Source organism: Lactuca virosa, chromosome 3 (genome assembly GCF_052849685.1).
Source record: "Lactuca virosa cultivar CGN04683 chromosome 3, Lactuca_virosa_CGN04683_v6, whole genome shotgun sequence".
In the NCBI taxonomy this organism is placed as follows: Eukaryota; Viridiplantae; Streptophyta; class Magnoliopsida; order Asterales; family Asteraceae; genus Lactuca; species Lactuca virosa.
Genome location: NC_136428.1, coordinates 284,318,237 through 284,342,205, shown reverse-complemented (window position 1 = coordinate 284,342,205; position 23,969 = coordinate 284,318,237). Strand labels below are relative to the sequence as shown.

The following is a 23,969-nucleotide window of genomic DNA, read 5'->3' as shown; positions in this document are numbered from 1 at the left end:
TACCCCCAACCAAGTCGAAGTCAAAGTCAACTTCCAATTGACCAGACTCGCCGAGTTGGGCCGTCAACTCGTCGAGTCCCTTCCCTTTACTCGTTATTATCCACGACTCGACTCGTCGAGTTTGGCAACGACTCGACGAGTTCCCCTTCCTTACAAACATCAATGAACCTTCATCCGACTCGCCGAGTCGTATGAACACTCGTCGAGTTCACCTATAACTGATGAACAAGTCCTGACCTTGACTCGCCGAGTCGTATGAACAACTCGTCGAGTTCATCTTCAAACTTAAGAAGATTGCCTTGGACTCGCCGATTCTGTTCTAGCACTCGTCGAGTCCCATGAACTCCAGGTCTAAAATTAAGTCCAGTGCGTTAGGTCACTCCTTCTGTATTGTTACAACCTTTCTAACGCCCAACTGAGTCCTTTTGACCCTCAACAGAAATGGGACTCAAAGCCATGGACTCGTCGAGTCACAAGAACGGACTCGCCGAGTCGATAACGTCCACACCCAAAATCCTCGATTTCTGATGTACAACGCTTGACCAAAAGATAGATCTAGTCACCTTTAATCATTCTAGCACGTAAAGTTACAAACTTTATGTGCATGCATGGGACTTTGAGCTCAAAAGGACATAAAATAAGCTCTAGTGTTGCATGGGGCCTTCCTTGGGTGCAAAAGCAACCCAAATCTGCCTTGTGACCCCTCCCAAGACTTAGATCCGAAGTCTTGACCCCCAACCATGTTTGCAATCATGGTTGGTTACCAAAATGGCTTATAAAAGCCCTAATCTCCCCAAAAAGGGATCTATCAAATGAAAGAGCAAGGTACAGACTTTATACCTCTCAAAGGCTGCAAATGATGAACCAAACTTGGATCCTTCAGCCTCCTCTTGATCCTTCTATGCTCTTCCTTCTTCCTTGACGTCAAAACCCACAAAAATCACTCAAAAGCCTTAGATGTTGCACCAAAACACTTAGGGTTTGCTATGGAGGGTTTCTGGGAGCATAAAGGGGCGACGGAGGCTGTATAAGGTTGTTTAAATAGGGTATAAACCCTCATATTAGGGTTTTTTCCAGACAGAGCCTACTCGTCGAGTCCGGGACACGACTCGTCGAGTCCATCACTTAAATCTCGTGCCTCATCCCGCTTCTACTCGGCTAGTTGGTCCTTCAACTCGCAGAGTCCAAGGCCAAAAATGCGAAATACTTAAATACAAATTCATACCAAGAACCAGGTGCTACACCGCTCTTGACGAGCACTCTGATGGTAGCGGTCCATCAAGTCCTGGTGCATCTCAAAAGGGTAGAAGTCCTCATAGGACTTTTGGAGCTCGGCTGTCATTGTGGACAACATGATACATGCCACCTTAGTGGCATCTCTCTCATGTGCCTGGTATTCAACGATCTCCTCAGGAGTAGCAGATGACTCATCGAGTTCCTTAAGCTCCTTGTCGAGGACATATTCCTTGTCCTCATAACGAGTGACCATCATGATGTTCCTGATCCAATCCGTAAAGTTGGATCCATCAAAGATGACTCTGCCACAAAGGTTCATGAGAGAGAAGGAGCCAATAGGGTTTGAGCCAGAAGCAGCATTGTTGGAAGACATCTGAAAAGAAGAAAGACAAGTTTAGATTAGATATAAAGATAGTCCTTAATAAAACACCCAAATGTAATATTAAGGCTAGGACCCAACACAATATTTTATAACTTAGAAGAGGGATGTCGTAATCCAAGCCATAAAATATTTTATAACTTAGAAAAACGAAATAAATTATTAGGTTTTAATTGGTTTTTTTTTTTAAACTCCTAGATTCTTTGAAATTCATTGAACTTTTCAATGGCATGTTTCAATCTCGAGTGCGCCCTTCAAGTTTTGTGACCGGGATGCCGAGGATCACAAAACAAGGTGTGAAGTAACCATGCAAATTACTTGGTACCCTTAGTGTTTATCACTCAATCGATGTGCCGGTTAACCACATGCGCTCCACCGACCTATGATAAACCTTAAGTCACCCTTTTCCTACCTTGTTAAGTCCTGGTTAGTGTGCCGGTTAACCACACACGCTCCACTTACGACTTAAACAAAGTGCAAAGTGTAATTTCATGGGTTAGCACCTTATTCACATTTTCCTAAAGTAACTAAGATTGGGAATTTATAAAAACATTTAGTTACTTTATAATCATCATACTTTTTAATGAGAATTAAAGTCATTGTCCTACCCGTTCGGCTAACGACCCTCCACCAGTCAAGGAAGCGGTGGGTGAGAGTGGACACCCATTAAGCTGCCATTTTATAGGCGACACCCTTATACCCCCCCCCCCCTTATAGACCGGCTTCGTGAATGAGGCCTACTAACGGTAAAACGACTTGTTCTTATACATATATAATTATTATTAAACTTATAATATTATAAAGTATAAGGGTTGAATTCTAACTTTTAAAATTCTCAGGGTTGGAACTAAAGTTTTAAAGTGACTTTACATGTTCCAAAACTTGAGGGCAAATTTTGTAACTTTCAAAACTTTTCATCTTTCATAACTTATGAGTTAATGGATTAATAAAATGAGAGACTTTTCATTTTATGTAACCTATGTGTTTAATAATGGACTTTAAAAGAGTGACTTTTGGTAATCCATAACTTGAGGACAAACTAGGGATTCCATTAAAACACATCAAGATCAAGAATTAAACTAACAAGCAAGTTACAAACAATTCCTATGATCTTCTAAACTCATAAGTTCATGAATGTTCATATCAACAATTTCAATAATCATAAATAGACCATATAAAACTTGAAATTTTGATAATAGCCATTGAAAATGGATTAGCATAACCATTACACCATCTAAAACAAGTTTTATAACACCAAAACAGTTTAGGGTAATGTTTCTAGTCCATTTCCAGCAGCAAAACTCAAAAATCTACATTCAGGGGCTCCTACTCATCGAGTGCACGAACCTACTCGACGAGTAGGATGAATTAACTCATGGACTCGTCGAGTCCCCCATGGACTCGACGAGTTCATGCTGCAGAATGCAGAAAATTGAGTTTTTTCAACAAGTTTGCATCAAGTATCAAATAAACAAGCCTAGGCTCTGATACCACTGAAGGGTTTTGAGCATTCTAACACTCCTATGGTGTACATGCAACCTTAGAAACCTTGGATCTATGTTTTACTATGATACATGCAAATTTTATTTCCAAGGTTCATAACCCATCTAGCATAGCATGAGGAACTTTTAAACATAAATGCTAGAAGTATAACATACCTTATGATGTTTGGATTCCTTGAAAACCTTGTGAGCCTAGCACCTCTAGTGTGATGCCTCAAATGTCTCACACAACACCACAATACTTAGAATAACCTTGAGAGAAGTTCACTAACACCTCAAAATCGGCTAGCCCTCTTTCTTCCTTGTACAAGTGCCGATTTTGCTTTTCTAGTGGTCTTTATATAGTTGTGGCACAAGTAGGGTTACACCATGTAAACCCTAATTATCATGGCTTTCCATATTCCATGATCCATGGGTTTGTAACCTCCAAGGACTATCCATGGAGCACCTTATGGGTTTTAACCCAATCCATACAAACCATTGATCATTAGCCCACTATACAAGAATAGATGATTTACACAACCAACCCCATATATTTAATTAGTCTCTTTTTGATCACTTACCAAATTAATTCTTTGATCAATACTAATTAAATAATATTATTAATATATTAGAACTTATAATATATTAATAAACCTTAAGTGTCCTTTCTCTCATTTTGGTCTATCCAAGTATTGCAATGCCATGCAACCCAAATGGACCATGCCAACCGGGTCAAGTACATACCAGAAATAGTTATGGACTTAGTCACCTTATACTTGTGCATTGCTTGATAATTCTCTTCTTCTACTCATTCTTATTATTGTTTGTTTTGATCACTGGTTTGGATCTTGTAATTGGGACCTTACAACCAACCTTTATATACATATATATATATATATATATATATATATATATATATATATATACTATATATATATATATATATATATATATATATATATAGACATAGATATAGATATATATGTGTGTGTGTGTATGTGTGTGTTAGGAAGTAAAGCGGATAACTAGCAAAACCAAATGCACACAAGAAACAGTATTTACGTGGTTCGGTCAAGGAGACCTACCTCCACGGGCAGGAGGGGAGTATTCTTTATTTCAGAGCTCTCAACACAGAGGTTACAAGTACAATTACACAGAGATTCGCCTATCACTTTAGAATTCAAGATACAAAATAATTTAGCATGCATCCCTATTTATACTTGAGGGATCAGACCTAAAACCCTAATGGGTCAAGCCCATTGGCCCATAGGCCCATGAAGGCTATCAACGAATCACAATCCGCCATGCAACATCTTCTGGAACATTCTTGAGCATTATCATCTTCTAGGCATACTTCGATAAACATGGCACAGCAAAGGAATCAATATGGCGCATCATGTACCAAGATGGTCCATGATGGCGCAATAGCTTCTTCATGGCGCAACAGCAACCTAGTTGGTGCAACAGGGATCTAAATGGTGCAAGAGCATCAAGTATGACACACAACATCAATCTTGGAGCAACCACATCACCATGAGAAACAGGCACATGCATGGCTCAACAAGAAAACAAGATGGCTCAAGAGGAGAACAAGATGGCGCAAGAGCATCCCTCTCGACCCATCTCTTCATCATGTGGCGCAACAAGGACCCTTGTTACTCCATATCCCTTCCAAGTGATCCAAACCTCTTCCAAGTGCCCCAAACTCCTTCCAGGTGCTCCAAACCCCCTTGAACACAATCCGTTCCTTTGGCACTTGATCAGTTCCTTTTTCTGATGATCCATTCCTCTCTTAGAAGATCCGTTCCTTTGTCACATGCTCCATGAACCCCAAGTGATCCATTGAGGTCCAAGTGCTCCTAATACTTCATGAACATGATCCAAATGCACCAAATACTCGAGTCACATTTAACAATCTCCACCTTGACTTGAGCATCCTCTGAAATCCACCTCGAACAAGAACTTCCTCTCCCATCCTGCCATTCGTCCCCGAAGGGACCCATCTCCTACGAACATCAACCAAGTCCAAGCAAATCCTGAACTTCTCCGTGGGCAATGACTTTGTCAAAATATTTGTTGGGTTGACCTTGGTATCAATCTTCAATATTGAAAACTTGTCTCCTTCCAGAATATCCCGAATGAAATTCAGACTGACATCAATATGCTTTGTCTTCTCGTGATACAAATGATTCTTTGCAAGACTCAAAGCACTATGACTGTCACAATACAAGACAGGTTTCTCCACCTTCAGACCTAGACTCTAAATAAGCCTTTGCAACCATATCTCCTCCTTTATTCCTTCCATCATTGATATGTACTCGGATTCAGTTGTAGACAAAGCAACGGTATCTTGTAACGTTGACTTCCAACTAATGGCACATCTGAATAAAGTGAATATGTAGCACGTCTGTGACCTGCGCTTCAACAAGTCACCACCATAATCAGAGTCAACATATCCCACCAAGTCACTCTTCGTATTTGCTCCATACACTAGGCAAACATCCGTCGTTCCCTTCAAGTATCGCAAAATCCACTTTACAGCTTCCCAATGAGTCTTCCCTAGATTACTCATAAACCTGCTAACGACACTAACTACATGAGCCAAATCAGGTCTGGTACAAACCATAGCATACACGAGAATTCCAACAGCACTAGAGTATGGAACCCTGCTCATGTACTTTCTTTCTTCATTAGTAGTGGGTATAGTGCATGGACCAAGTTTAAAGTGAGCCGCCAAAGGAGTTCCAACTAGCTTGGACTGATCACAATTGAAGGATTGCAGAACTTTCTCAATGTACTTCTGTTGAGAAATACACAACCTCCCTGCTTTTCTATCCATTTGTATCTCCAACCCCAATATCTTATTTGGTGTTCCTAAATCCTTCATCTCAAACTCATTCTTCAGGGTCGCCTTCAAGTCATTTATTCCAGCCATGTCTTTGGCTACAATGAGAAATATCATCATCTTATCGAAACAGATATATGTAGGAATCTGGTGACAATTCCTTTGAGTAAACACAATTGTCAAACTGATTCCGAGTGTAGCCATTCGAGATCATGAATGAATCAAATCTCTTGTACCATTGTCGTGGAGACTGCTTCAAACCAGACAGTTATTTCTTCAGCAAACATACATGGTCCTTCTTAGCATCAAGTAACCCTTCTTGCTGGGACATATAAATCTTCTCTTTTAAATTTCCATGAAGAAATGCAGTTTTCACATCAAGTTGTTCAAGCTCCAGATCAAATGCACTCACCATGGCCAAAAGAACCCAAATTGTCTTGTGCTTCACGACCGGTGAGAACACCTCATGATAATCAATTCCTTCTTTCTGAGAGAACCCTTTTGCCACCAACCTTGCCTTGAACCTAGCAGGTTCAACTCTTGGCATCCCTTCCTTATTCTTAAAGATCCACTTGCATCCCACTGGATTTGCTCTCTTTGGTAATGGAACAAGATCCCATGTTTCATTCTTCTCTAACGATTTAATTTCTTCATTCATGGCCATCAACCAGTCATTTGCTTCTTTACTCGCCACAACCTCTTTATACGATTGAGGCTCCTCGGTGCCAATGTCTTCTCCAGTTTCTAAGGAAAAACCAATGGAGTCAAGTTTACCTGAATTCACACATCCCACAAATCTATTTGGTTGTCGAATAACCCTCTTCGATTTTCTCTTTGGTATAGATTCAAACCCATCATCTTTCCTGGCGTCAGCACCACTGGACGAAGATCCCATATGTTGCTCTTGGGTTTCATCGTGTCTAGGCTGTTCACTGCCGCCTTGCTCTTTGTAACTTATCACAAATCTGTCTAGAGTTTGAGATGCAAACTCCACCTTCTGGCTAGCACCCTGATCTTTGTTACCTGCTTAACTTGTTTCACCTCCACCCTGGTTACCAATGGCAGATTCATCAAAGGTCACATCTCTGCTCATGATAAATTAACGAGTTCTTCCTTCTTCTACACACCATAGTCTATAACCTTTTACTCCTGTCGCATATCCTAGAAATATGCACTTCATTGCCCTTGGCTCAAGTTTACCATCATTCACATGAGCATATGCGGGGCATCCAAATATATGTAAACCAGAATAGTCAGAGGGTTTCCCTAACCATACCTTTTGAGGAGTCTTCAAGTCTATTGCAGTTGATGGTGATCTGTTCACCAGATAGCATGCAATGTTAACTGCTTCCGCCCAGAATTTCTTGGATAAGTTAGCAAATATCTACATGCACCTTGCATGCTGCATGAGTGTTTGGTTCATACGTTCTGCCACTCCATTTTTTTGTGGTGTGTTTCGTACAGTACGGTGCCTCACTTTACATTCTGCCTTGTAGAAATTATCAAATGGAGCATTGCAGAACTCCAACCCATTGTCAGTCCTCAGAGTCTTGACCTGTTTTCCAGTCCTTTTCTCAACGATGGTCTTCCACTCCTTGAACTTCCCAAACACCTCATCCTTCATCTTCAGAAAGTACAACCAAACTTTCCTAGAATAGTCATCAAATGACATCACGAAGTATGAGCATCCTCCTTGAGACTTCACTGGTGCAGGACCCCACAGATCTGCGTGAACATACTCTAGGATTTCCTTGCTTGTGTGTTGACCGGTACCGAACTTCACTTTGTGCTGCTTTCCTTTGATGCAAGCTTCACAAAACTTTATCTTTCCAGTAGCCTCTCCACCAAGCAGTCCTTGTTTTCTTAGAACTGACATGCCCTTCTCACTCATGTGCCCCAACCTACGATGCCACAACTCTGTCTTGTCATCACCTTCATTCAAGGATTGGGACATATCCACCGTTCCCATAACCGTACTTCCTTCTAGGATATAGATCCCTCCACGATTCATCTTACCTTTCATTATAACCAGAGAGCCTTTGGTCACTATGACCCAGTCACCTTCACCAGCGTACCTCATCCCATTCTTAGCCAATATGCCAAGAGAAATTAGATTCTTCTGAAGTTCTGGAACGTACCAGCAATCTAACTTCCTGACCATGCCATCATGCATCTTGATCTGCACCGTGCCACTACCTTTGATACTGCTCACCCAAGCATCACCCATCTTGACTGTGCCATCCCACTCTTTGAAGGAGTCGAACCAGTCATGATTATACGTCATGTGATAGGATGCTCCAGAATCCAAGGCCCAAGCATCAGCAGAACTTGATGTACAAACAGTCAGTACATCACCATCGTCCCCTTCATCAGAACTTTCTTGAACCACAGAAGCAGTGTTATTGCTGCTTGGTTCACTCTTTGACTTCCCATTCCTCAGCTGTGGACAACTGCCCCTTCTCCTTACATTTATAACATTGCATGTTTGATGAACCTTTATACTTCAATTTTGAACGTGATCTCCCTCTCTTTCCCCCTTTCATCTCTTCTGTCCTCCATCTCATTGCAATCAAAATGGAAATGGACACCTCCTCTACACCTGAAATGTTTCTTTTCAGTTCCTTGTACATCAGAGAGTCCTTCACATCATGCACAGTGATTTTTGTCCTACCATAAAGCATGGTATCAACGAAATTCTCATATGAGTTAGGAAGCGAACATAAGAGAATGAGCGCCTGATCTTCATCCTCAATCTTCACATCAACACCTTGTAGATCCAAGATGATAGGATTGAATTTATCCAAATGATCTTTCACTTGGATACTTTCAGACATTCTGGGAGTGTACAACCTTTGTTTCTGATACAACCTGTCCGTCAGTGATTTGTTCTGGTACTTGTCACAAAGTTTATCCCAGAGCCCAGAAGCAGTTGTTTCATCCACAACATCCATTAGTTCTTCATCTATCAAGCGCAATAGAATGGCACTATGTGCATTCGTCAGAATATCCACCTTCTTATCAGCCGCCATGTCCTTTGGCAGTTTTGCCTCTCATTCCAGTATCGCCGCACATCCTTGTTAAACCAGAAGAGCAGCATATTCACCTTCCACAAAGTGAAGTCATTTGAGCCATTGCACTTATCCAAATCAAACTTGTGAGTAGACATATTCAATCAAAGGAATACAAACCACAGCTCTGATACCACTTGTTAGGAAGTAAAGTGGATAACTAGCAAAACCAAAAGCAAACAAGACACAATATTTACGTGGTTCAGTCAAGGAGACCTACGTCCACGGGCAGGAGGGGAGTATTCTTTATTTCAGAGCTCTCAACACAGAGGTTACAATTACAATTACACAAAGATTCGCCTATCACTCTAGAGTTCAAGATTCAAAATGACCTAGCATGCATCCCTATTTATACTTGAGGGATCAGACCTAAAACCCTAATGGGCCAAGCCCATTGGCCCATAGGCCCATCAAGGGTGTCAACTAATCACAATCTTCCATGCAGCATCTTCCAGAACATTCTTGAGCATTATCATCTTCTAGGCATACTTGGATCAACACGGCACAACAAAGGAATCAATATGGCGCATCATGTACCAAGATGGTCCATGATGGCGCAATAGCTTCTTCATGGCACAACAGCAACCCCAGTTGGCGCAATAGGGATCTAAATGGCACAAGAGCATCAAGTATGGCGCACAACATCAATCTTGGAGAGACATCATCACCAAGAGCAACAGGCACATGCATGCCTCAACAAGGTCATGCATGGATCAACAAGAAAACAAGATGACTCAAGAGGAGAACAAGATGGTGCAAGAGCATCGCTCTTGACCCTTCTCTTCATCATGTGGCGTAACAAGGACCCCTTGTTGCTCCTTATCCTTTCCAAGCGATCCAAACCTCTTCCAAGTGCTCCAAACTCCTTCCAGGTGCTCCAAACCTCCTTGAACACGATCCGTTCCTTTGGCACTTGATCAGTTCCTTTCTCTGATGATCCATTCCTCTCTCAGAAGATTCGTTCCTTTGTCACATGCTTCTTGAACCTCAAATGCTCCATTGAGGTCCAAGTGCTCTAAATGCTTCATGAACATGATCCAAATGCACCAAATGCTCGAGTCACATTTAACAATATATATAATGTAAGAGAGATAAAGAGTTAAGTTATAGTGAGAACTACAAAACTCTAAGAACTTGAGATTTTTTTTTTCTATATAATATTTTTCAAAAAAAAAAACAAGCGAAAAATCATAATTTGCTAAATCTAAGACATTCCAAAAGATATATGAAAAAAATATTTTTTTCATGCAATTTTTTTTTAAATGTACATATGCTCAAAAAAATATGAATTTGCATCAAAAATATATTTTTTTGAATTTTTTTTAAAATATTACTTTTGAAATATACACAATATTTTCGTTGAATTCTAAAAATAAAATTAAAAACATTTTTTTCAACTCTACAAATATTTTGTATATATGTTTTGAAAAAATATTTAAAAAAACAAATTCTCATAGAAATTGTATTTTAATGCATATTCTTATTTTATTTCATTTTTTTTTGTGCATACGCATATATTTTTTTTTTTAAATTGCATCAAACATGAAAAAAAATATTTTTATTTTTTTATTTTTGCAATTCTCTTACATGTATCATATCCAATATCCATGTGAAATTTGATGTCAAAATTACTTGTAGATAAAAGTTTTTTTCATATGTATATAAATATATGTTTTATGAATATAATAAAAACTTTTCTTAATATATATATATATATATATATATATATATATATATATATATATATATATATATATATATATATATAATCACCAAGCGACACTACTGATGTGCCATGAAACCTGAATATCCAATCTTGTGCAACCCTTTGACCAAACGTTTCTCCCCCACTTGGATTTGACTGCACCCTTCTAATCTACAAAATTTTATGGATTTCCAATCCATCTTGCAACCTTACAGGTCAAAATGGCGACCACCTGAACTTACAAAAACTAGCATTTCATTACTAGCCAATCTTCACGATCACAGGCATTCCAAAACCGGATGAGTCCTTACTGAAACCTCAGTGAGCTCTACAATCGCAATAGTTTCCCGATTACTTCACTACAGGTCCTCAGCAACTCATCGAATGACGAAGAACAACATCTCAGCTCTCGAAACGGGTACCCAACCCATCTCACAACCTACTTGCACTTAGAACAATTCCCCTGCGAACCTACAACCGACCATAATATGAACGTCTGAATTTGGAAACTACCGATCTTACACCCATGATCAAATTCACTCCTTAATGCCTCAAAACCACGAAGAACCCCAACATAACCTTCATTCAAAACTCGACATGCCCACCTCGTGAATTTCTTGAATTCTTGCTGATACTACCAGCAATCAAATCGTCTGCTGATCTTTTCTTACTTTAAGCATTACCGATGATAGACGATGGCTCCCACTTTGAAATACAAATCGGACTCACCCCAACATCCCCTAAACATGGCTCTCGGTATGCAAAATGGCATATGAAGATTCTTAAGATAAAATGTCCAAACCATCAGTAATCCTCAGAGTGGTTGGAGCAGGTGTCATCCTCGCTACACTCATCAATTTCGGACTGTCGGCCTTATTGTCGTTGATATGTGCATATTTAGCTATATATTTAGTATAGATTTTTATTATTTATTAGCTAATTATTTACATATTATGGACAAAAGGTACTTAATAGTGTTCAAATTGTATTTTCAGCTCAAAAGAAAAGCTCGGAGGTAAAAGGAAGCAGGAGGTACGATCGAAAGCTCGGGAACTGAAGAAAGAAGAAAAATGCTAAATCCTGAAGCTACTCGGCGAGTAGGGACGTCTACTCGACGAGTACATACACAGATTCTCGAAGCAACACGTAAAGTCCTTGTCGTATACAGATTCCTCAAGGGGACTCGACGAGTCGGTTGTCAACTCGACGAGTAGCCCCTATTTTGAGAAATCTATAAATAGAAGCCACAAACCCGAATTGACTCTCTATCTGGCTTTTGGGAAGCTTACTTGGTGACTAAGGAGATTGCTGGAGATCTGAAGAACGTGAGAAGAACCCTAATCCTCAATTCTAAGAAGACTAAGGCAACTTAGGTTTAATTTTCCACTTCACCTTTGAATAGAACTATGTCCAGCTTGTTTGAATTCGATTTTAGTATGTTATCTACTGCAATTATGAACTAATTTTGTTAGTTTCTGTTTAGGGTAGACAAGTTTGCTCCTATGGATTAATTTACTATTTTGATTAATTGTTATTGGTGAATATTGTTAATTTAAGCTTGTTAAAGACCCTTATGCATTAACCATAACTATTTTCTGTTAATTGCTAAGTAATTAAGCTGCATGAACATCTCTTAATTGCTTATCTCATATGATTTATGTGAACACATTGCTATATGCCTAGGATTAGTGAATATGAAACTAGGATTAACTAGAGAATGGGTAAATTAATGTGTGAGCTTGTGTGATACACCATCAACAAGAGGTTAATTGAATCACCAATTTAATTAGCTAACTACAAGTCTTATTTAACCAGAATAATTAAACTAGGGAATTTATTAGTTTAACCACTTAATTACTGCTTAAATTAATCTATTTTCTAAGGATTGGTAATAACGAATGTGAATCTAATCACCTTACTCGGTAGCCAAATAACAATTAATCCATTACATTACTATAAAAATTAACCATAGGAGTAAATGAGTTGAACCTAAACAGAAACCCTTTTGATCATTGAATTTAGTTGGTTTTTACGTATTTTTAGCCATTAGTTGATTAGTTAAGTTTTAGTTAAGTTTCTAGTCTTGCAAAACTAGAGAAAACCCCTCCAATTTTATTATTTGTTTTAGATAATATTTGTAGTTAGTTTAATTTCCGCTCCCTGAGTTCGATACCCTACTTATTTAACTATACCACAATTGATAGGTCCACTGCCTTTGTGTGTCTAATTCGTAAGTGAAAAGTAGGATAAAACTAGTTACTTTAACACACATCAAGTTTTTGGCGTCGTTGCCGGGGAACGGTTCAAAAATTTATTCTAATTTCTAGTATTATCGATCCTTTGTGTGGGATTAATCTTGCACAAAGTTACTACTTTAGTAGTCTAGGTATTAGGTTTAGTTTTAATTTTATTTGATTTATTAGAGTTCTTTGTTTGATTTTTTTCAGTTTTAGCTTTGAACTCGCCGAGTGCACTCGAAGCTACTCGACGAGTCCATCGCTGAAACTCAGTTTCGTTTTTATTCTATTTTTGATCTTTTTACGCGTGTTTTCTGTTTTGTTTACAGTTCGTTTATGACCAGGGGAGGAGGTACACCTTTGATCCCACAGCTTGAATACCCTGAAGCAACCTTGAGGAAAAACAAAGGCAAGAACGTAGGAGAAACCGCAACATCGACGAAATCACCGTTGAAGAATCTAATAGCTGTTCTTAGTAAGAAAAAGAGCAAGAAAGTAGGAGAATCCAGCATATTTTCAGAGGCGGACGGGGACCCGAATAAGGACGATATTGTTTACGAATCCGAAAAAGAAGAAAGCGAATCCGAAGGAGGAAGCGACATAGAAGGCGAACTAGCAAACACCATGGCAAACATCGATGAAGTTCCCATGGGTGAATGGAAGAAAAGGATGCGTGACGACACCGGCCCGGGACTCGTGCAACCCGCGATTCCCGCAACTTCCACCTTTGAACTTAAAGTCCACATACTTGTTCAACTTAAGGAGATTCCATTCTACGGGAAGGATCACGAAGACGCATACAAGCATCTTGACGAAGTCAATGACATAGACGACTACTTCAATGTCCCTAATGTGGCTCGCGACACTGTCTTGCTTCGTATGCTACCTGTCACATTCAAGGGAGCTGCAAAGAATTGGCTGAAATCACTTCCCCCATGATCCATCACTACATGGGCTAGAATGAATGAAGAATTCATAAACCAGTTTTGCCCGCCTTCAAAAATAGCCAAGTTGAAGAAAGCCATAGCTAATTTTGAACAACAAGCTGGAGAGTCACTATATGAGGCGTGGGAAAGGTACAAAGGCTTACTAAGGAATTGCCCACATCACGATCTAAACAGCCAACAAGAAGTCTCCATTTTCTATGATGGAGTAAATGTGACAACTAGGCAACTCCTTGATTCGCAAGGACCACTCACAAAGAAAGCACCCCCGGTGATAAAGGCTTTAATTGAAGAATTCTCTAAGCATTCTAGAGAATATCAAAACCCAATGAATGACATGACTCGAGGGGCGGTGAATTCCATTACGGATGACATGGCAACAATGATGGCAAAATTGGAAAGCATGGATCGAAGAATGACAAAGATGGACCAATCCATCCACGCCATAAGAGTGGGATGTGAGAATTGTAGGGGGCCCCCACCTAACTAAAGATTGTGATCTTGACAAGAACGGGAATCGGAAGGTGCAAGTGTGCTATTCAAGTGGTGATCGGTTTGATGACAATTAGCGAAAACCAAAGAAGGAATGGCTACCATATGATGAGTACAAAAAGACAAGGGAAGAAAAGTATAAGCAAAAGGAGAGAGGCTTTTATCAAAAGGAGGAATCGGTGCATGAAAAGAAAACAGATTTGGAAGACATGCTTACAAGATTCGTGGCCACATCCGAAAAAGGACACAATGATGCTGATGCTACACTCAAAGATCAACAAAATATGTTGAGAGAACACCAACTTATGATGAAAGATCAACAAGCCTTGCTTAGGAATCAGCAAGCATCTATTCTCAACATAGAAAAGCAGCTGGGGTAACTTGCACAACAAGTGAATGAGAGAAGACTGGGTGGATTTCCTAGTAATACCGAAAGTAACCCGAAAGGTGCACATATAAATATTGTGACAACTAGGAGTGGGAAGATTATAACTCCTCTGACCCCTATTCAGCAAGAAGATCCTAAACTGGTGAAAGAGGATAAAGAAGAACATGAAGAATCGAAGAATCCTGACTCGACTCGCCGATTTGACGTTACGGACTCGACGAGTCCCCCACTTGAACAGAAAAACCAGCCTCCTGTTAAGCCATATCAGCCTCCACTTCCCTTTCCGGCTCGAGCTACACAAGAAAAAAATAAAGTTGACTACCAGAAGTTTCTAGAACACATAAAGGCTCTCCAAATTAATATGTCATTCATAGAAGCGGTTGCACAAATGCCGAAATATGCCAAATTCCTCAAGGAGCTTCTAACTAATAGAAAGAAGATGGAAGAGGTAAAGAAAGTGGTCCTAAATGAGAATTGTTCAGCTGCCATGTTGAATATACTACCTAAGAAGAAGGGTGATCCGGGAAGCTTAACATTGCCTTGCCAATTTGGAAACTTAGCCACCATTTATGCATTGGCTGATTCAGGAGCAAGCGTAAATCTCATGCCATACTCTTTTTTCAAGCAGTTAGATCGTCCGGAACCAAGGCCAATTCGAATGGCGATTCACCTAGCAAATAAAATGGTCACATTTCCGAGAGGAATATGTGAAGATCTATTGGTGAAGGTTGATCAGTTCGTATTTCCCGCAGACTTTATAGTTTTAGACATGGAAGCGGATCCTCAAGTCCCGATAATACTTGGAAGACCTTTTCTTAACACCGCAAGTGCTATAGTTGACATGTGTGATTCTAAACTTACCCTTCAGGTAGGAGACGAATCAGTCACTTTTGGAGTCGATCAAGCCATGAAGCATCCAAGGAATAGCGATGACACAACATTTTCGGTTGACATGTTGGAAGAATTGATGGAGGAATGGAACGTAGATGAGCCGAACAAGTCCACCGTCACATATGAAGAAGAATTTGATGCGGAAAGAGACCTACTGGAATTAAAAAGACTGCTCGAGGAAGCTGAGTATAATGATCTAATCAGAAGTGCAGAACACCCGACTCGCCGAGTCGCCTCGACAGACTCGACGAGTCCAGCCGAAGAATCCCGATCAGTCGCGAATCTTACGAAGGTCTCAACGAGTCCCCTCACTGGACTCGACGTGTTCAACATTTAGAACACGAAAACTGAACTTAAGGCAATACCGGATCACTTGGAGTACGCGTTTCTTGAAGATGGCCAACAAAAACCTGCAATTATAGCTGATGATTTGGCCAAACATGAGAAAGAAAGTCTTGTGGGTGTATTAAGGAAGAGGAAAGGTGCTATAGCATGGAAGATCACCGACATTAAAGGAATTAGTCCAGCTTATTGCTCTCATAAGATTAACTTAGAAGATGGAGCTAAACCTGTAGTTCAACGCCAAAGAAGACTTAACCCGAACATGCAAGAAGTTGTGAAGAAGAAGGTGGTTAAACAACTAGATGCCGAAATCATTTACTCAATCTCCGATAGCCCATGGGTGAGTCCGGTGCAAGTGGTACCAAAGAAAGGAGGAATGACGGTGGTGGCCAATGAAATTAACGAGTTAATTCTAACAAGAACAGTAACCGGGTGGCGCGTTTGCATTGACTACAAGAAATTGAATGACGCCACATGCAAGGATCACTTTCCATTGCCATTCATCGATCAAATGCTCGAAAGACTCTCCGGGCATTTATATTATTGTTTTCTTGATGGGTTTTTGGGGTATTTCCAAATTCCAATAGACCCACAAGACCAAGAGAAGACCACTTTTACATGCCCAAGTGGAACATTTGCATATAGACGCATGCCCTTTGGGTTATGCAATACACCAGCTACTTTCCAAAGGTGCATGATGGCCATTTTTCATGATATGATCGAGAAGTTTATGGAAGTCTTCATGGATGATTTCTTGGTGTTCGGGTCATCTTTTGAAGATTGCTTATCTAATTTGGACTTGATGCTAGCTAGATGTGAGAAGACAAACCTTGTCCTTAATTGGGAAAACTGCCACTTCATGGTGAAAGAAGGAATAGTATTGGGTCACAAAGTTTCAAGGAAAGGGATAGAAGTGGATAGAGCAAAAGTGGACACAATAGCTAAGCTACCCCCTCCAACTAATATGAAAGGGGTAAGGAGTTTTCTTGGCCATGCGGGATTTTATCGGCGCTTCATTAAAGATTTTTAGAAGATTACTAGGCCATTGACTCAATTACTCTTAAAGGATGCCCCATTTGATTTTTCCAAGGAATTTCATGAAGCATTTCATTTGTTAAAGGAAAGATTAACCACTACTCCTATCATGATAGCACCAAATTGGAATCTTCCTTTCGAGCTAATGTGTGATGCTAGTGACTATGCGGTGGGAGCTGTTTTGGGACAAAGAGTTGACAAGCATTTTTAGCTGATCTACTATGCAAGCAAAACCTTGAACCCAACTCAAGAGAACTACACTACTACCGAGAAGGAGCTACTTGGTTTGGTATATGCTTTTGATAAGTTCCGCCCTTATTTGGTATTGTCCAAGACCATAGTTTTTACCGATCATTCGGCCCTAAAGTATCTTTTTACTAAACAAGATGCTAAGCCTCGATTGATACGTTGGGTCTTACTTTTTCAAGAGTTTGACATTCAAATACGTGATAAATAGGGAATGGAAAACGTAGCTGCCAACCATTTGTCAAGATTAGAGAACCCGCAGTTGGAGGAGTTGGAGGAAAACAAGATTGGAGACGATTTTCCCGACGAATATCTTTTAGTAGTACCCGGAGAAATGCCATGGTTTGCGGATGTAGCTAACTACTTAGCAACCAATTACATTCCAAAAGACTTGACCCGCTAACAAAAGAAGAAATTCTTTTTAGAAATTAAGTACTACTTTTGGGATGAGCCGTATCTTTTCCGAAGCTGTGCAGACGGAATGATAAGAAGATGTGTATTCGGGAAAGAAAGTCGAGAAATTTTGGCACACTGTCATAGCGGGCCCGCCGGAGGACATCATGGAGCACACTACACAGCTAGGAGGATTTTTGATATTGGGTTTTATTGGCCCACAATTTTTAAAGATGCTGCTAAATTCGTCAAAGAATGTGATTCGTGCCAACGAGCGGGAAATATATCATCCCAAAATGAGATGCCCCAACATAGTATTCAAATTTGTGAGATATTTGATGTGTGGGGTATTGATTTTATGGGACCTTTCCCAATGTCTAAAGGGAATAAATACATCCCGGTGGCGGTCGATTACGTGTCTAAATGGGCGGAGGCACAAGCATTACCAACTAATGATGCTCGGGTGGTGGTGCGATTTCTAAAGAAGTTATTCTCAAGATTTGGAGTTCCTAAAGCTCTTATTAGTGATCGAGGCACTCACTTTGCAAACGATCAATTAGCCAAAGTATTGAAAAAATATGGGGTACATCATAGGTTCTCCACATCTTATCATCCACAAACTAGTGGCCAAAATGAAGTGACAAATAGGGCGTTAAAGAGGATTTTAGAGAGATCGGTTGGAGGAAATCGAAAGGAATGGTCGGATAAATCAGATGATGCACTTTGGGTCTTCCGAACAGCTTTCAAGACACCTATTGGTACTACACCATATAGGCTAGTTTATGGAAAGAATTTCCACTTACCGGTAGAAATTGAGCATAAAGCTTTTTGGGCTCTAAAGATGTGCAATTTTGAGTTGGCTGAACTTCGAACCAACCGGTTGATGCAAATGAATGCCCTTGAAGAGCTTAGAAATGAGGCCTACACTAGTTCCTTGATATACAAAGAAAAGACAAAGAGTTGGCATGACAAAAGATTAAAGGGTAATAAGGACTTTCATGAAGGACAAAAGGTGCTACTCTTCAATTCAAGGTTCAAACTTTTCCCGAGCAAGCTGAAGACACGATGGGATGGCCCATTTATAGTGAAGCAAGTTTTTCCACATGGAGCTGTTGAACTTATATCGAGAAACGGAACTCCTTTCAAGGTGAATGGACATAGAGTGAAGAAATATGAAGAAGGAATTCCAAGAGATGAAGGACTTGAATAAGGGCTGCTTCTAGGAGGAACTACAGAAACTTAGAGCGGGAAGGATTCCAGCTAATGACTCCTTAAAAAGAAGCGCTTCCGGGAGGCAACCCGCGTTTAGAGTTTGCTTTCTTTTTCCTTTATTTTTCATTTTTATTTTAAGTTTTTCTTAGGATCTGCTTTTAACATTCTTCTTCTGATCTTCTGATGTTTGCTTGAGGGCAAGCAATGTTCAAGTGTGGGGTGTGGCATATAATTTAAAAACTCGATGTTTTTAGATTTCTGAATAAAAGACTCGTCGAGTCCCTAAACCTGCTCGGCGAGTCCATTTAAGAAATCCCGATTAAACGTGGAATCGCGAAACTACTCGGTGACTAGGTACACCTACTCGGCGAGTCCATGTATTTACCCGAAAAAAAAATTATTTTTTTCACATTCAGTAGAAGGGGTTTTTAACCCTAATTGTAAAACACTTCAAACATTTCACATTGCAGCCGCCCTACACGACGAGGAAGATCCTCTCAAGCTCTCATCTTGATTTCTTTCATTTTCTTGCAATTCCAACTCAAAGGTAACTATTTTCACCCTTAATCTATTAAAAGTTTCAATCTTTGGTGAAGTTACACCCTTAATTTCTGCAAAATCCCGATTTTGACTAAACTTGGATTTTAGGGTTTTGAGTTCTTGTTAAATTAGGACGTTTTAGATAAAATTTCTTACATATTTATGCTCCTGGAACATACCGAAGCAAACCCCTGGAGTAATTTATAGATTTGGCCGGATAATTCCATCTAACAGAACTGGACTCGCACAGTTCGTCCTGCTCGCCGAGTCGGTTCGTGGACTCGGCGAGTCCAGGTTGCAAAAGCCAGAAATTTTTATGTTTTTAATCTTTCTATGTTTTGTTTTTGGTTTGTTTGGTTGTGTTTTGCAGGAAGAATGTCTAGAAGAGGGCAGAGTTCCAGGGGAGGTGGCTATGGGGATCTTCCATGACTAAACTTTCCAAGCATTACCTCAAAATCTTCCCTTGCTCGTGCAAAAAACAGACTGGAATCGTTAAAGCGCAAGGAAATATATGTCCCTAATGATATTGACTGGAACTAGATTGGTCAAGTTGGGTTGGAGGAAGAGTTGACCCCTTATTTGGTCAAATCTTTCAACAAAGATGGGATGTCAATAATTTGCGATGCTGGAGCCGACTCTTTAAGATTTAAGAGCCCGTTTATCAAGAGTTGTGTTGGGAGTTCTTTGCTACCATTTTCTTCCGAGGTGGTAGTGACTATTACAACCCAAATGTTATATCTTTCTATCTTAGAGGGGAGCTGCGCCAATGCAGCATCGCAGAGCTTGCATGGAGGATGGGGATCTATGATCAAGAAGTGATAATGACTGAAAGTTTTGAAACATTTTTAGAACATTGTCACAAAGACCTGCCTGAGGAAGTGGTTGCCTCGACCTGGTGGAACACAATCGCCAATCGGGTCTATATTCCGTTATCTGCTCAGGAGGGGAGTATCCGTTCCCCAATCCATCGCCTAATTCATCGTCTTGTCGTGAGTACCATTAATATGCGCAAGGATGATGATAAGGTGCCCACCCTTGACATTTTCTATATGTGGAGTATTATCACTCCTGATATTTTCTGCAACTTGCCTTATTGTTTGGCAAAGTATTTAGCAGAGGGTGCAGTCAAGGAACGGATCGCCTCCAAGATTAATGGGGGCATGTTTGTCACAAGAGTAGCAAGGACATATTGTATTTTGGAACAAGGGGCAGCTCGGATGTTGACCATGATTCCTACTCCTCCTTTCAGCACTACATTATTTAGGAGGACAAGAATCGTGGAAGATTTTGGTTGAGGACATTTTAGCATCCCTCATGCAGATGAGCTGTTAGTGCTGGAGGAGCCGGGAAGAAGGGTAAGGCAAAGGCGGGAGAAAGTTCGGGAAGACCCACCGGTCAATCCGGTGGATGATGTGTTACCCATGGATTGGTACAACATTGAAGCAAGAAGGTACCAAGACGACCTTGGTAGAAGTATGAATTATAACAACGAGTCATTTGTTTATCTATTTGAACAAATGAACATCGCGCCAAGGCCCGGACCCGGATTCCCTTATGTGCCAAGCTGGGAGGAACGAGTGCAAGCAAGGAGGAACCAATCAAGTGGGAGTGGGGCAGGAGAAAATGAGGAGGAAGATGAAGATTGATTTTTTTTATGTTTTTATTTGGTTGTTTGAAGACAATTTTTTTTGTTTTGTGTGTTTGAATTTTTATTTGCTTTGTAGGACGATTAAATAGGAATTTGGTTTTTTATCACTTGTGGTTGCTCTTGTTTTTCAGATTGAGGCTAGGAAGCATGCAAGAGTCAAGAGTCTCAAAATTCAAGGCTAAGAGTAAGGGTCGGGTCTAGATGAGAATGTGAAAATTTTGAGTTTAAGGTCGAGTCCGTTGTCAAAGAGGGTTTAAGAGTGTTGCTTATGAAGTAGAAATGAAGGAAAGACACTAAATTGTCATACCCAACCACAACAGAAACGGATTTAGAAGCAGAAGGTTTATTTATCACTCAGCGATGTACTCGCCGAGTGCATAGCTTGGGCTCGACGAGTCCACTTACGAATCCATGTTTTTCTGCTTAAAGCCCTTCTGCTCGTCGAGCAGCCATAATTACTCGGCGAGTCTCTCAATATTCCACTATCAAACCTTGGATTCTGACCACATATGATACGGGTTTACTCATATTCTTTAAAGTCTAATTCCCGAAGATTTTTCAAGACTATTTTACTGCATATTTGGAGCTGTGTCACACGAGATTCGACACCCAAGACATGGATGAGTTGTTCCCATGTCTAAATTCAATTGAAGATGGAGCTTAATGAAGATCAACCACGCCACTACTATCCCAGGGGAGTTTGTTCCAATTCCCTCTTTACTTTATTGTTTTTTTTCATGCATAACATGCAATGGGGACATTGCATAAATTAAGTGTGGGGTAGGGGGTTGGTTATATTAGTTGAAATTTTAGTAAAAATTGAAATTTTTGAAATTTTTGCATTAAAATTGCTAGGATTTAAGTTAGAAAATTTTGGTAAAAAGCAATTAGGAATCATGCTAAGTGTTATGTTTGATGATTGCATTAAGACCCAAATGTTAAGTTGAGCCTATACACGTTACAATGCATTTGTGGCCCTCTTTGTTCTAGTGAAATCATGGGACAAAAACACAACCTCGCTTAGTTTGAGGGATGCAACACGTTTAGCTTCGTGTACTTGAAATGTATCCAGGAAAATTTTTATCTTTAACCAATAAAGGTTGAAGTTGAGCGCCCCTGCTTAAGCATGTAGGGTTTTGAGTGAAAAAAAAGTGAGTTACATGTAAAAAAAAGAGAGAGAATTACAAGAAAAGTTTGAAGAATTTTGGAGCAATTAAAGTGAAGATCAAAAGATCAAAATTCCAAAGGATCAAAAGTTAAAGATACCAAAAACCAAAAGTTGGTGAATTCAAAGAAATAAAGATCAAGTTATCAAAGAGTGAAGAATTCCAAAAATAGATCCATAGTGGTATCGAAAATTTGTAATTTTCTAGTTATGTATGCTTGGGTTGCTCAACCAAAAAACACTTTGAGGTTAGGAGGTTTTCTGCGGATGGATTCGGAGGGATGCATAAAATGAGCATTGTTCAAAAGAAGTGGGCGCGTGTTTATGAGGATTGTGAATATTTAGAATTAAGGGGGGTCCTTAGGAAAAACATTAGACACAAATGCATAAGTTGCGGTCTTGGCATAATGGTTGGGTTTGATTGGGATTGTCTTATGTAATATTAGTGTACAAAAATTCAGTTTTGCTTGGGGGCAAGCAAAAGTCAAGTGTGGGGTATTTTGATATGTGCATATTTAGCTATATATTTAGTATAGATTTTTATTATTTATTAGCTAATTATTTACATATTATGGACAAAAGGTACTTAATAGTGTTCAAATTGTATTTTTAGCTCAAAAGAAAAGATTGGAGGTAAAAGGAAGCAGGAGGTACGATCAAAAGCTCGGGAACTGAAGAAAGAAGAAAAATGCTAAATCCTGATGCTACTCAGCAAGTAGGGACGTCTACTCGACGAGTACATACGAAGATTCTCGAAGCAACACGTAAAGTCCTTGCCGTATACGGATTCCTCAAGGGGACTCGACGAGTCGGTTTTCTACTCGACGAGTAGCCCCTGTTTTGAGAAATCTATAAATAGAAGCCAAAAACCCGAATTGACTCTCTCTCTCTCTGGCTTTTGGGAAGCTTACTTGGCGACTAAGGAGATTGCTGGAGATCTGAAGAACGTGAGAAGAACCCTAATCCTCAATTCTAAGAAGACTAAGGCAACTTAGGTTTAATTTTCCACTTCACCTTTGAATAGAACTATGCATAGCTTGTTTGAATTCGATTTTAGTTTCTTATCTACTGCAATTATGAACTAATTTCGTTAGTTTCTGTTTAGGGTAGACAAGTTTGCTCATATGGATTAACTTACTATTTTGATTAATTGTTATTGGTGAATATTGTTAATTTAAGATTGTTAAAGACCCTTATGCATTAACCATAACTATTTTCTGTTAATTGCTAAGTAATTAAGCTGTATGAACATCTCTTAATTGCTTATCTCATATGATTTATGTGAACACATTGCTATATGCCTAGGATTAGTGAATATGAAACTAGGATTAACTAGAGAATGGGTAAATTAATGTGTGAGCTTGTGTGATACACCATCAACAAGAGGTTAATTGAATCACCAATTTAATTAGCTAACTACAAGTCTTATTCAACCAGAATAATTAAACTAGGGAATTTATTAGTTTAACCACTTGATTACTGCTTAAATTAATCTATTTTCTAAGGATTGGTAATAACGAATGTGAATCTAATCACCTTACTCGGTAGCCAAATAACAATTAATCCATTACATTACTATAAAAATTAACCATAGGAGTAAATGAGTTAAACCTAAACAGAAACCCTTTTGATCATTGAATTTAGTTGGTTTTTACGTGTTGTCAGCCATTAGTTGATTAGTTAAGTTTTAGTTAAGTTTCTAGTCTTGCAAAACTAGAG

The 23,969-nt window shown here is 39.6% G+C and overlaps 1 protein-coding gene, 1 non-coding gene and 1 pseudogene across 2 annotated transcripts; 1 reads left to right on the top strand and 2 right to left on the bottom strand.

Moving 5' to 3' along the window:
• Positions 1–5,359: 5,359 nt before the first annotated feature.
• Positions 5,360–6,148, bottom strand: LOC145164639 (secreted RxLR effector protein 161 pseudogene; annotated as a pseudogene).
• A 7,814-nt stretch (positions 6,149–13,962) lies between these two features.
• LOC145167985 (small nucleolar RNA R71) lies at positions 13,963–14,069 on the bottom strand. The gene has a single exon (XR_013741582.1). It is a non-coding gene; the product is annotated as a small nucleolar RNA R71 (small nucleolar RNA).
• Positions 14,070–14,235: 166 nt separating this feature from the next.
• On the top strand, positions 14,236–17,695 carry LOC145164638 (uncharacterized). The gene is made up of 6 exons (XM_079083349.1): positions 14,236–14,349; positions 14,468–14,766; positions 14,866–15,961; positions 16,007–16,578; positions 16,657–16,984; positions 17,504–17,695. Exons 1-6 carry the CDS (start codon positions 14,236–14,238, stop codon positions 17,693–17,695), a joined length of 2,601 nt encoding a protein of 866 aa, XP_078939475.1.
• The last annotated feature ends 6,274 nt before the right edge of the window (positions 17,696–23,969 follow it).

Bases quoted from the DNA above. Each gene is read 5' to 3' on its own strand.
- LOC145164638 (XM_079083349.1), top strand. From the start codon at position 14,236: ATGACTCGAGGGGCGGTGAATTCCATTACGGATGACATGGCAACAATG. The intron at 14,767-14,865 runs GTAACTTGCACA...TGTGACAACTAG, and splicing joins AACATAGAAAAGCAGCTGGG to GAGTGGGAAGATTATAACTC. The intron at 16,579-16,656 runs GTATTTCCAAAT...ATTTGCATATAG, and splicing joins TTTCTTGATGGGTTTTTGGG to ACGCATGCCCTTTGGGTTAT.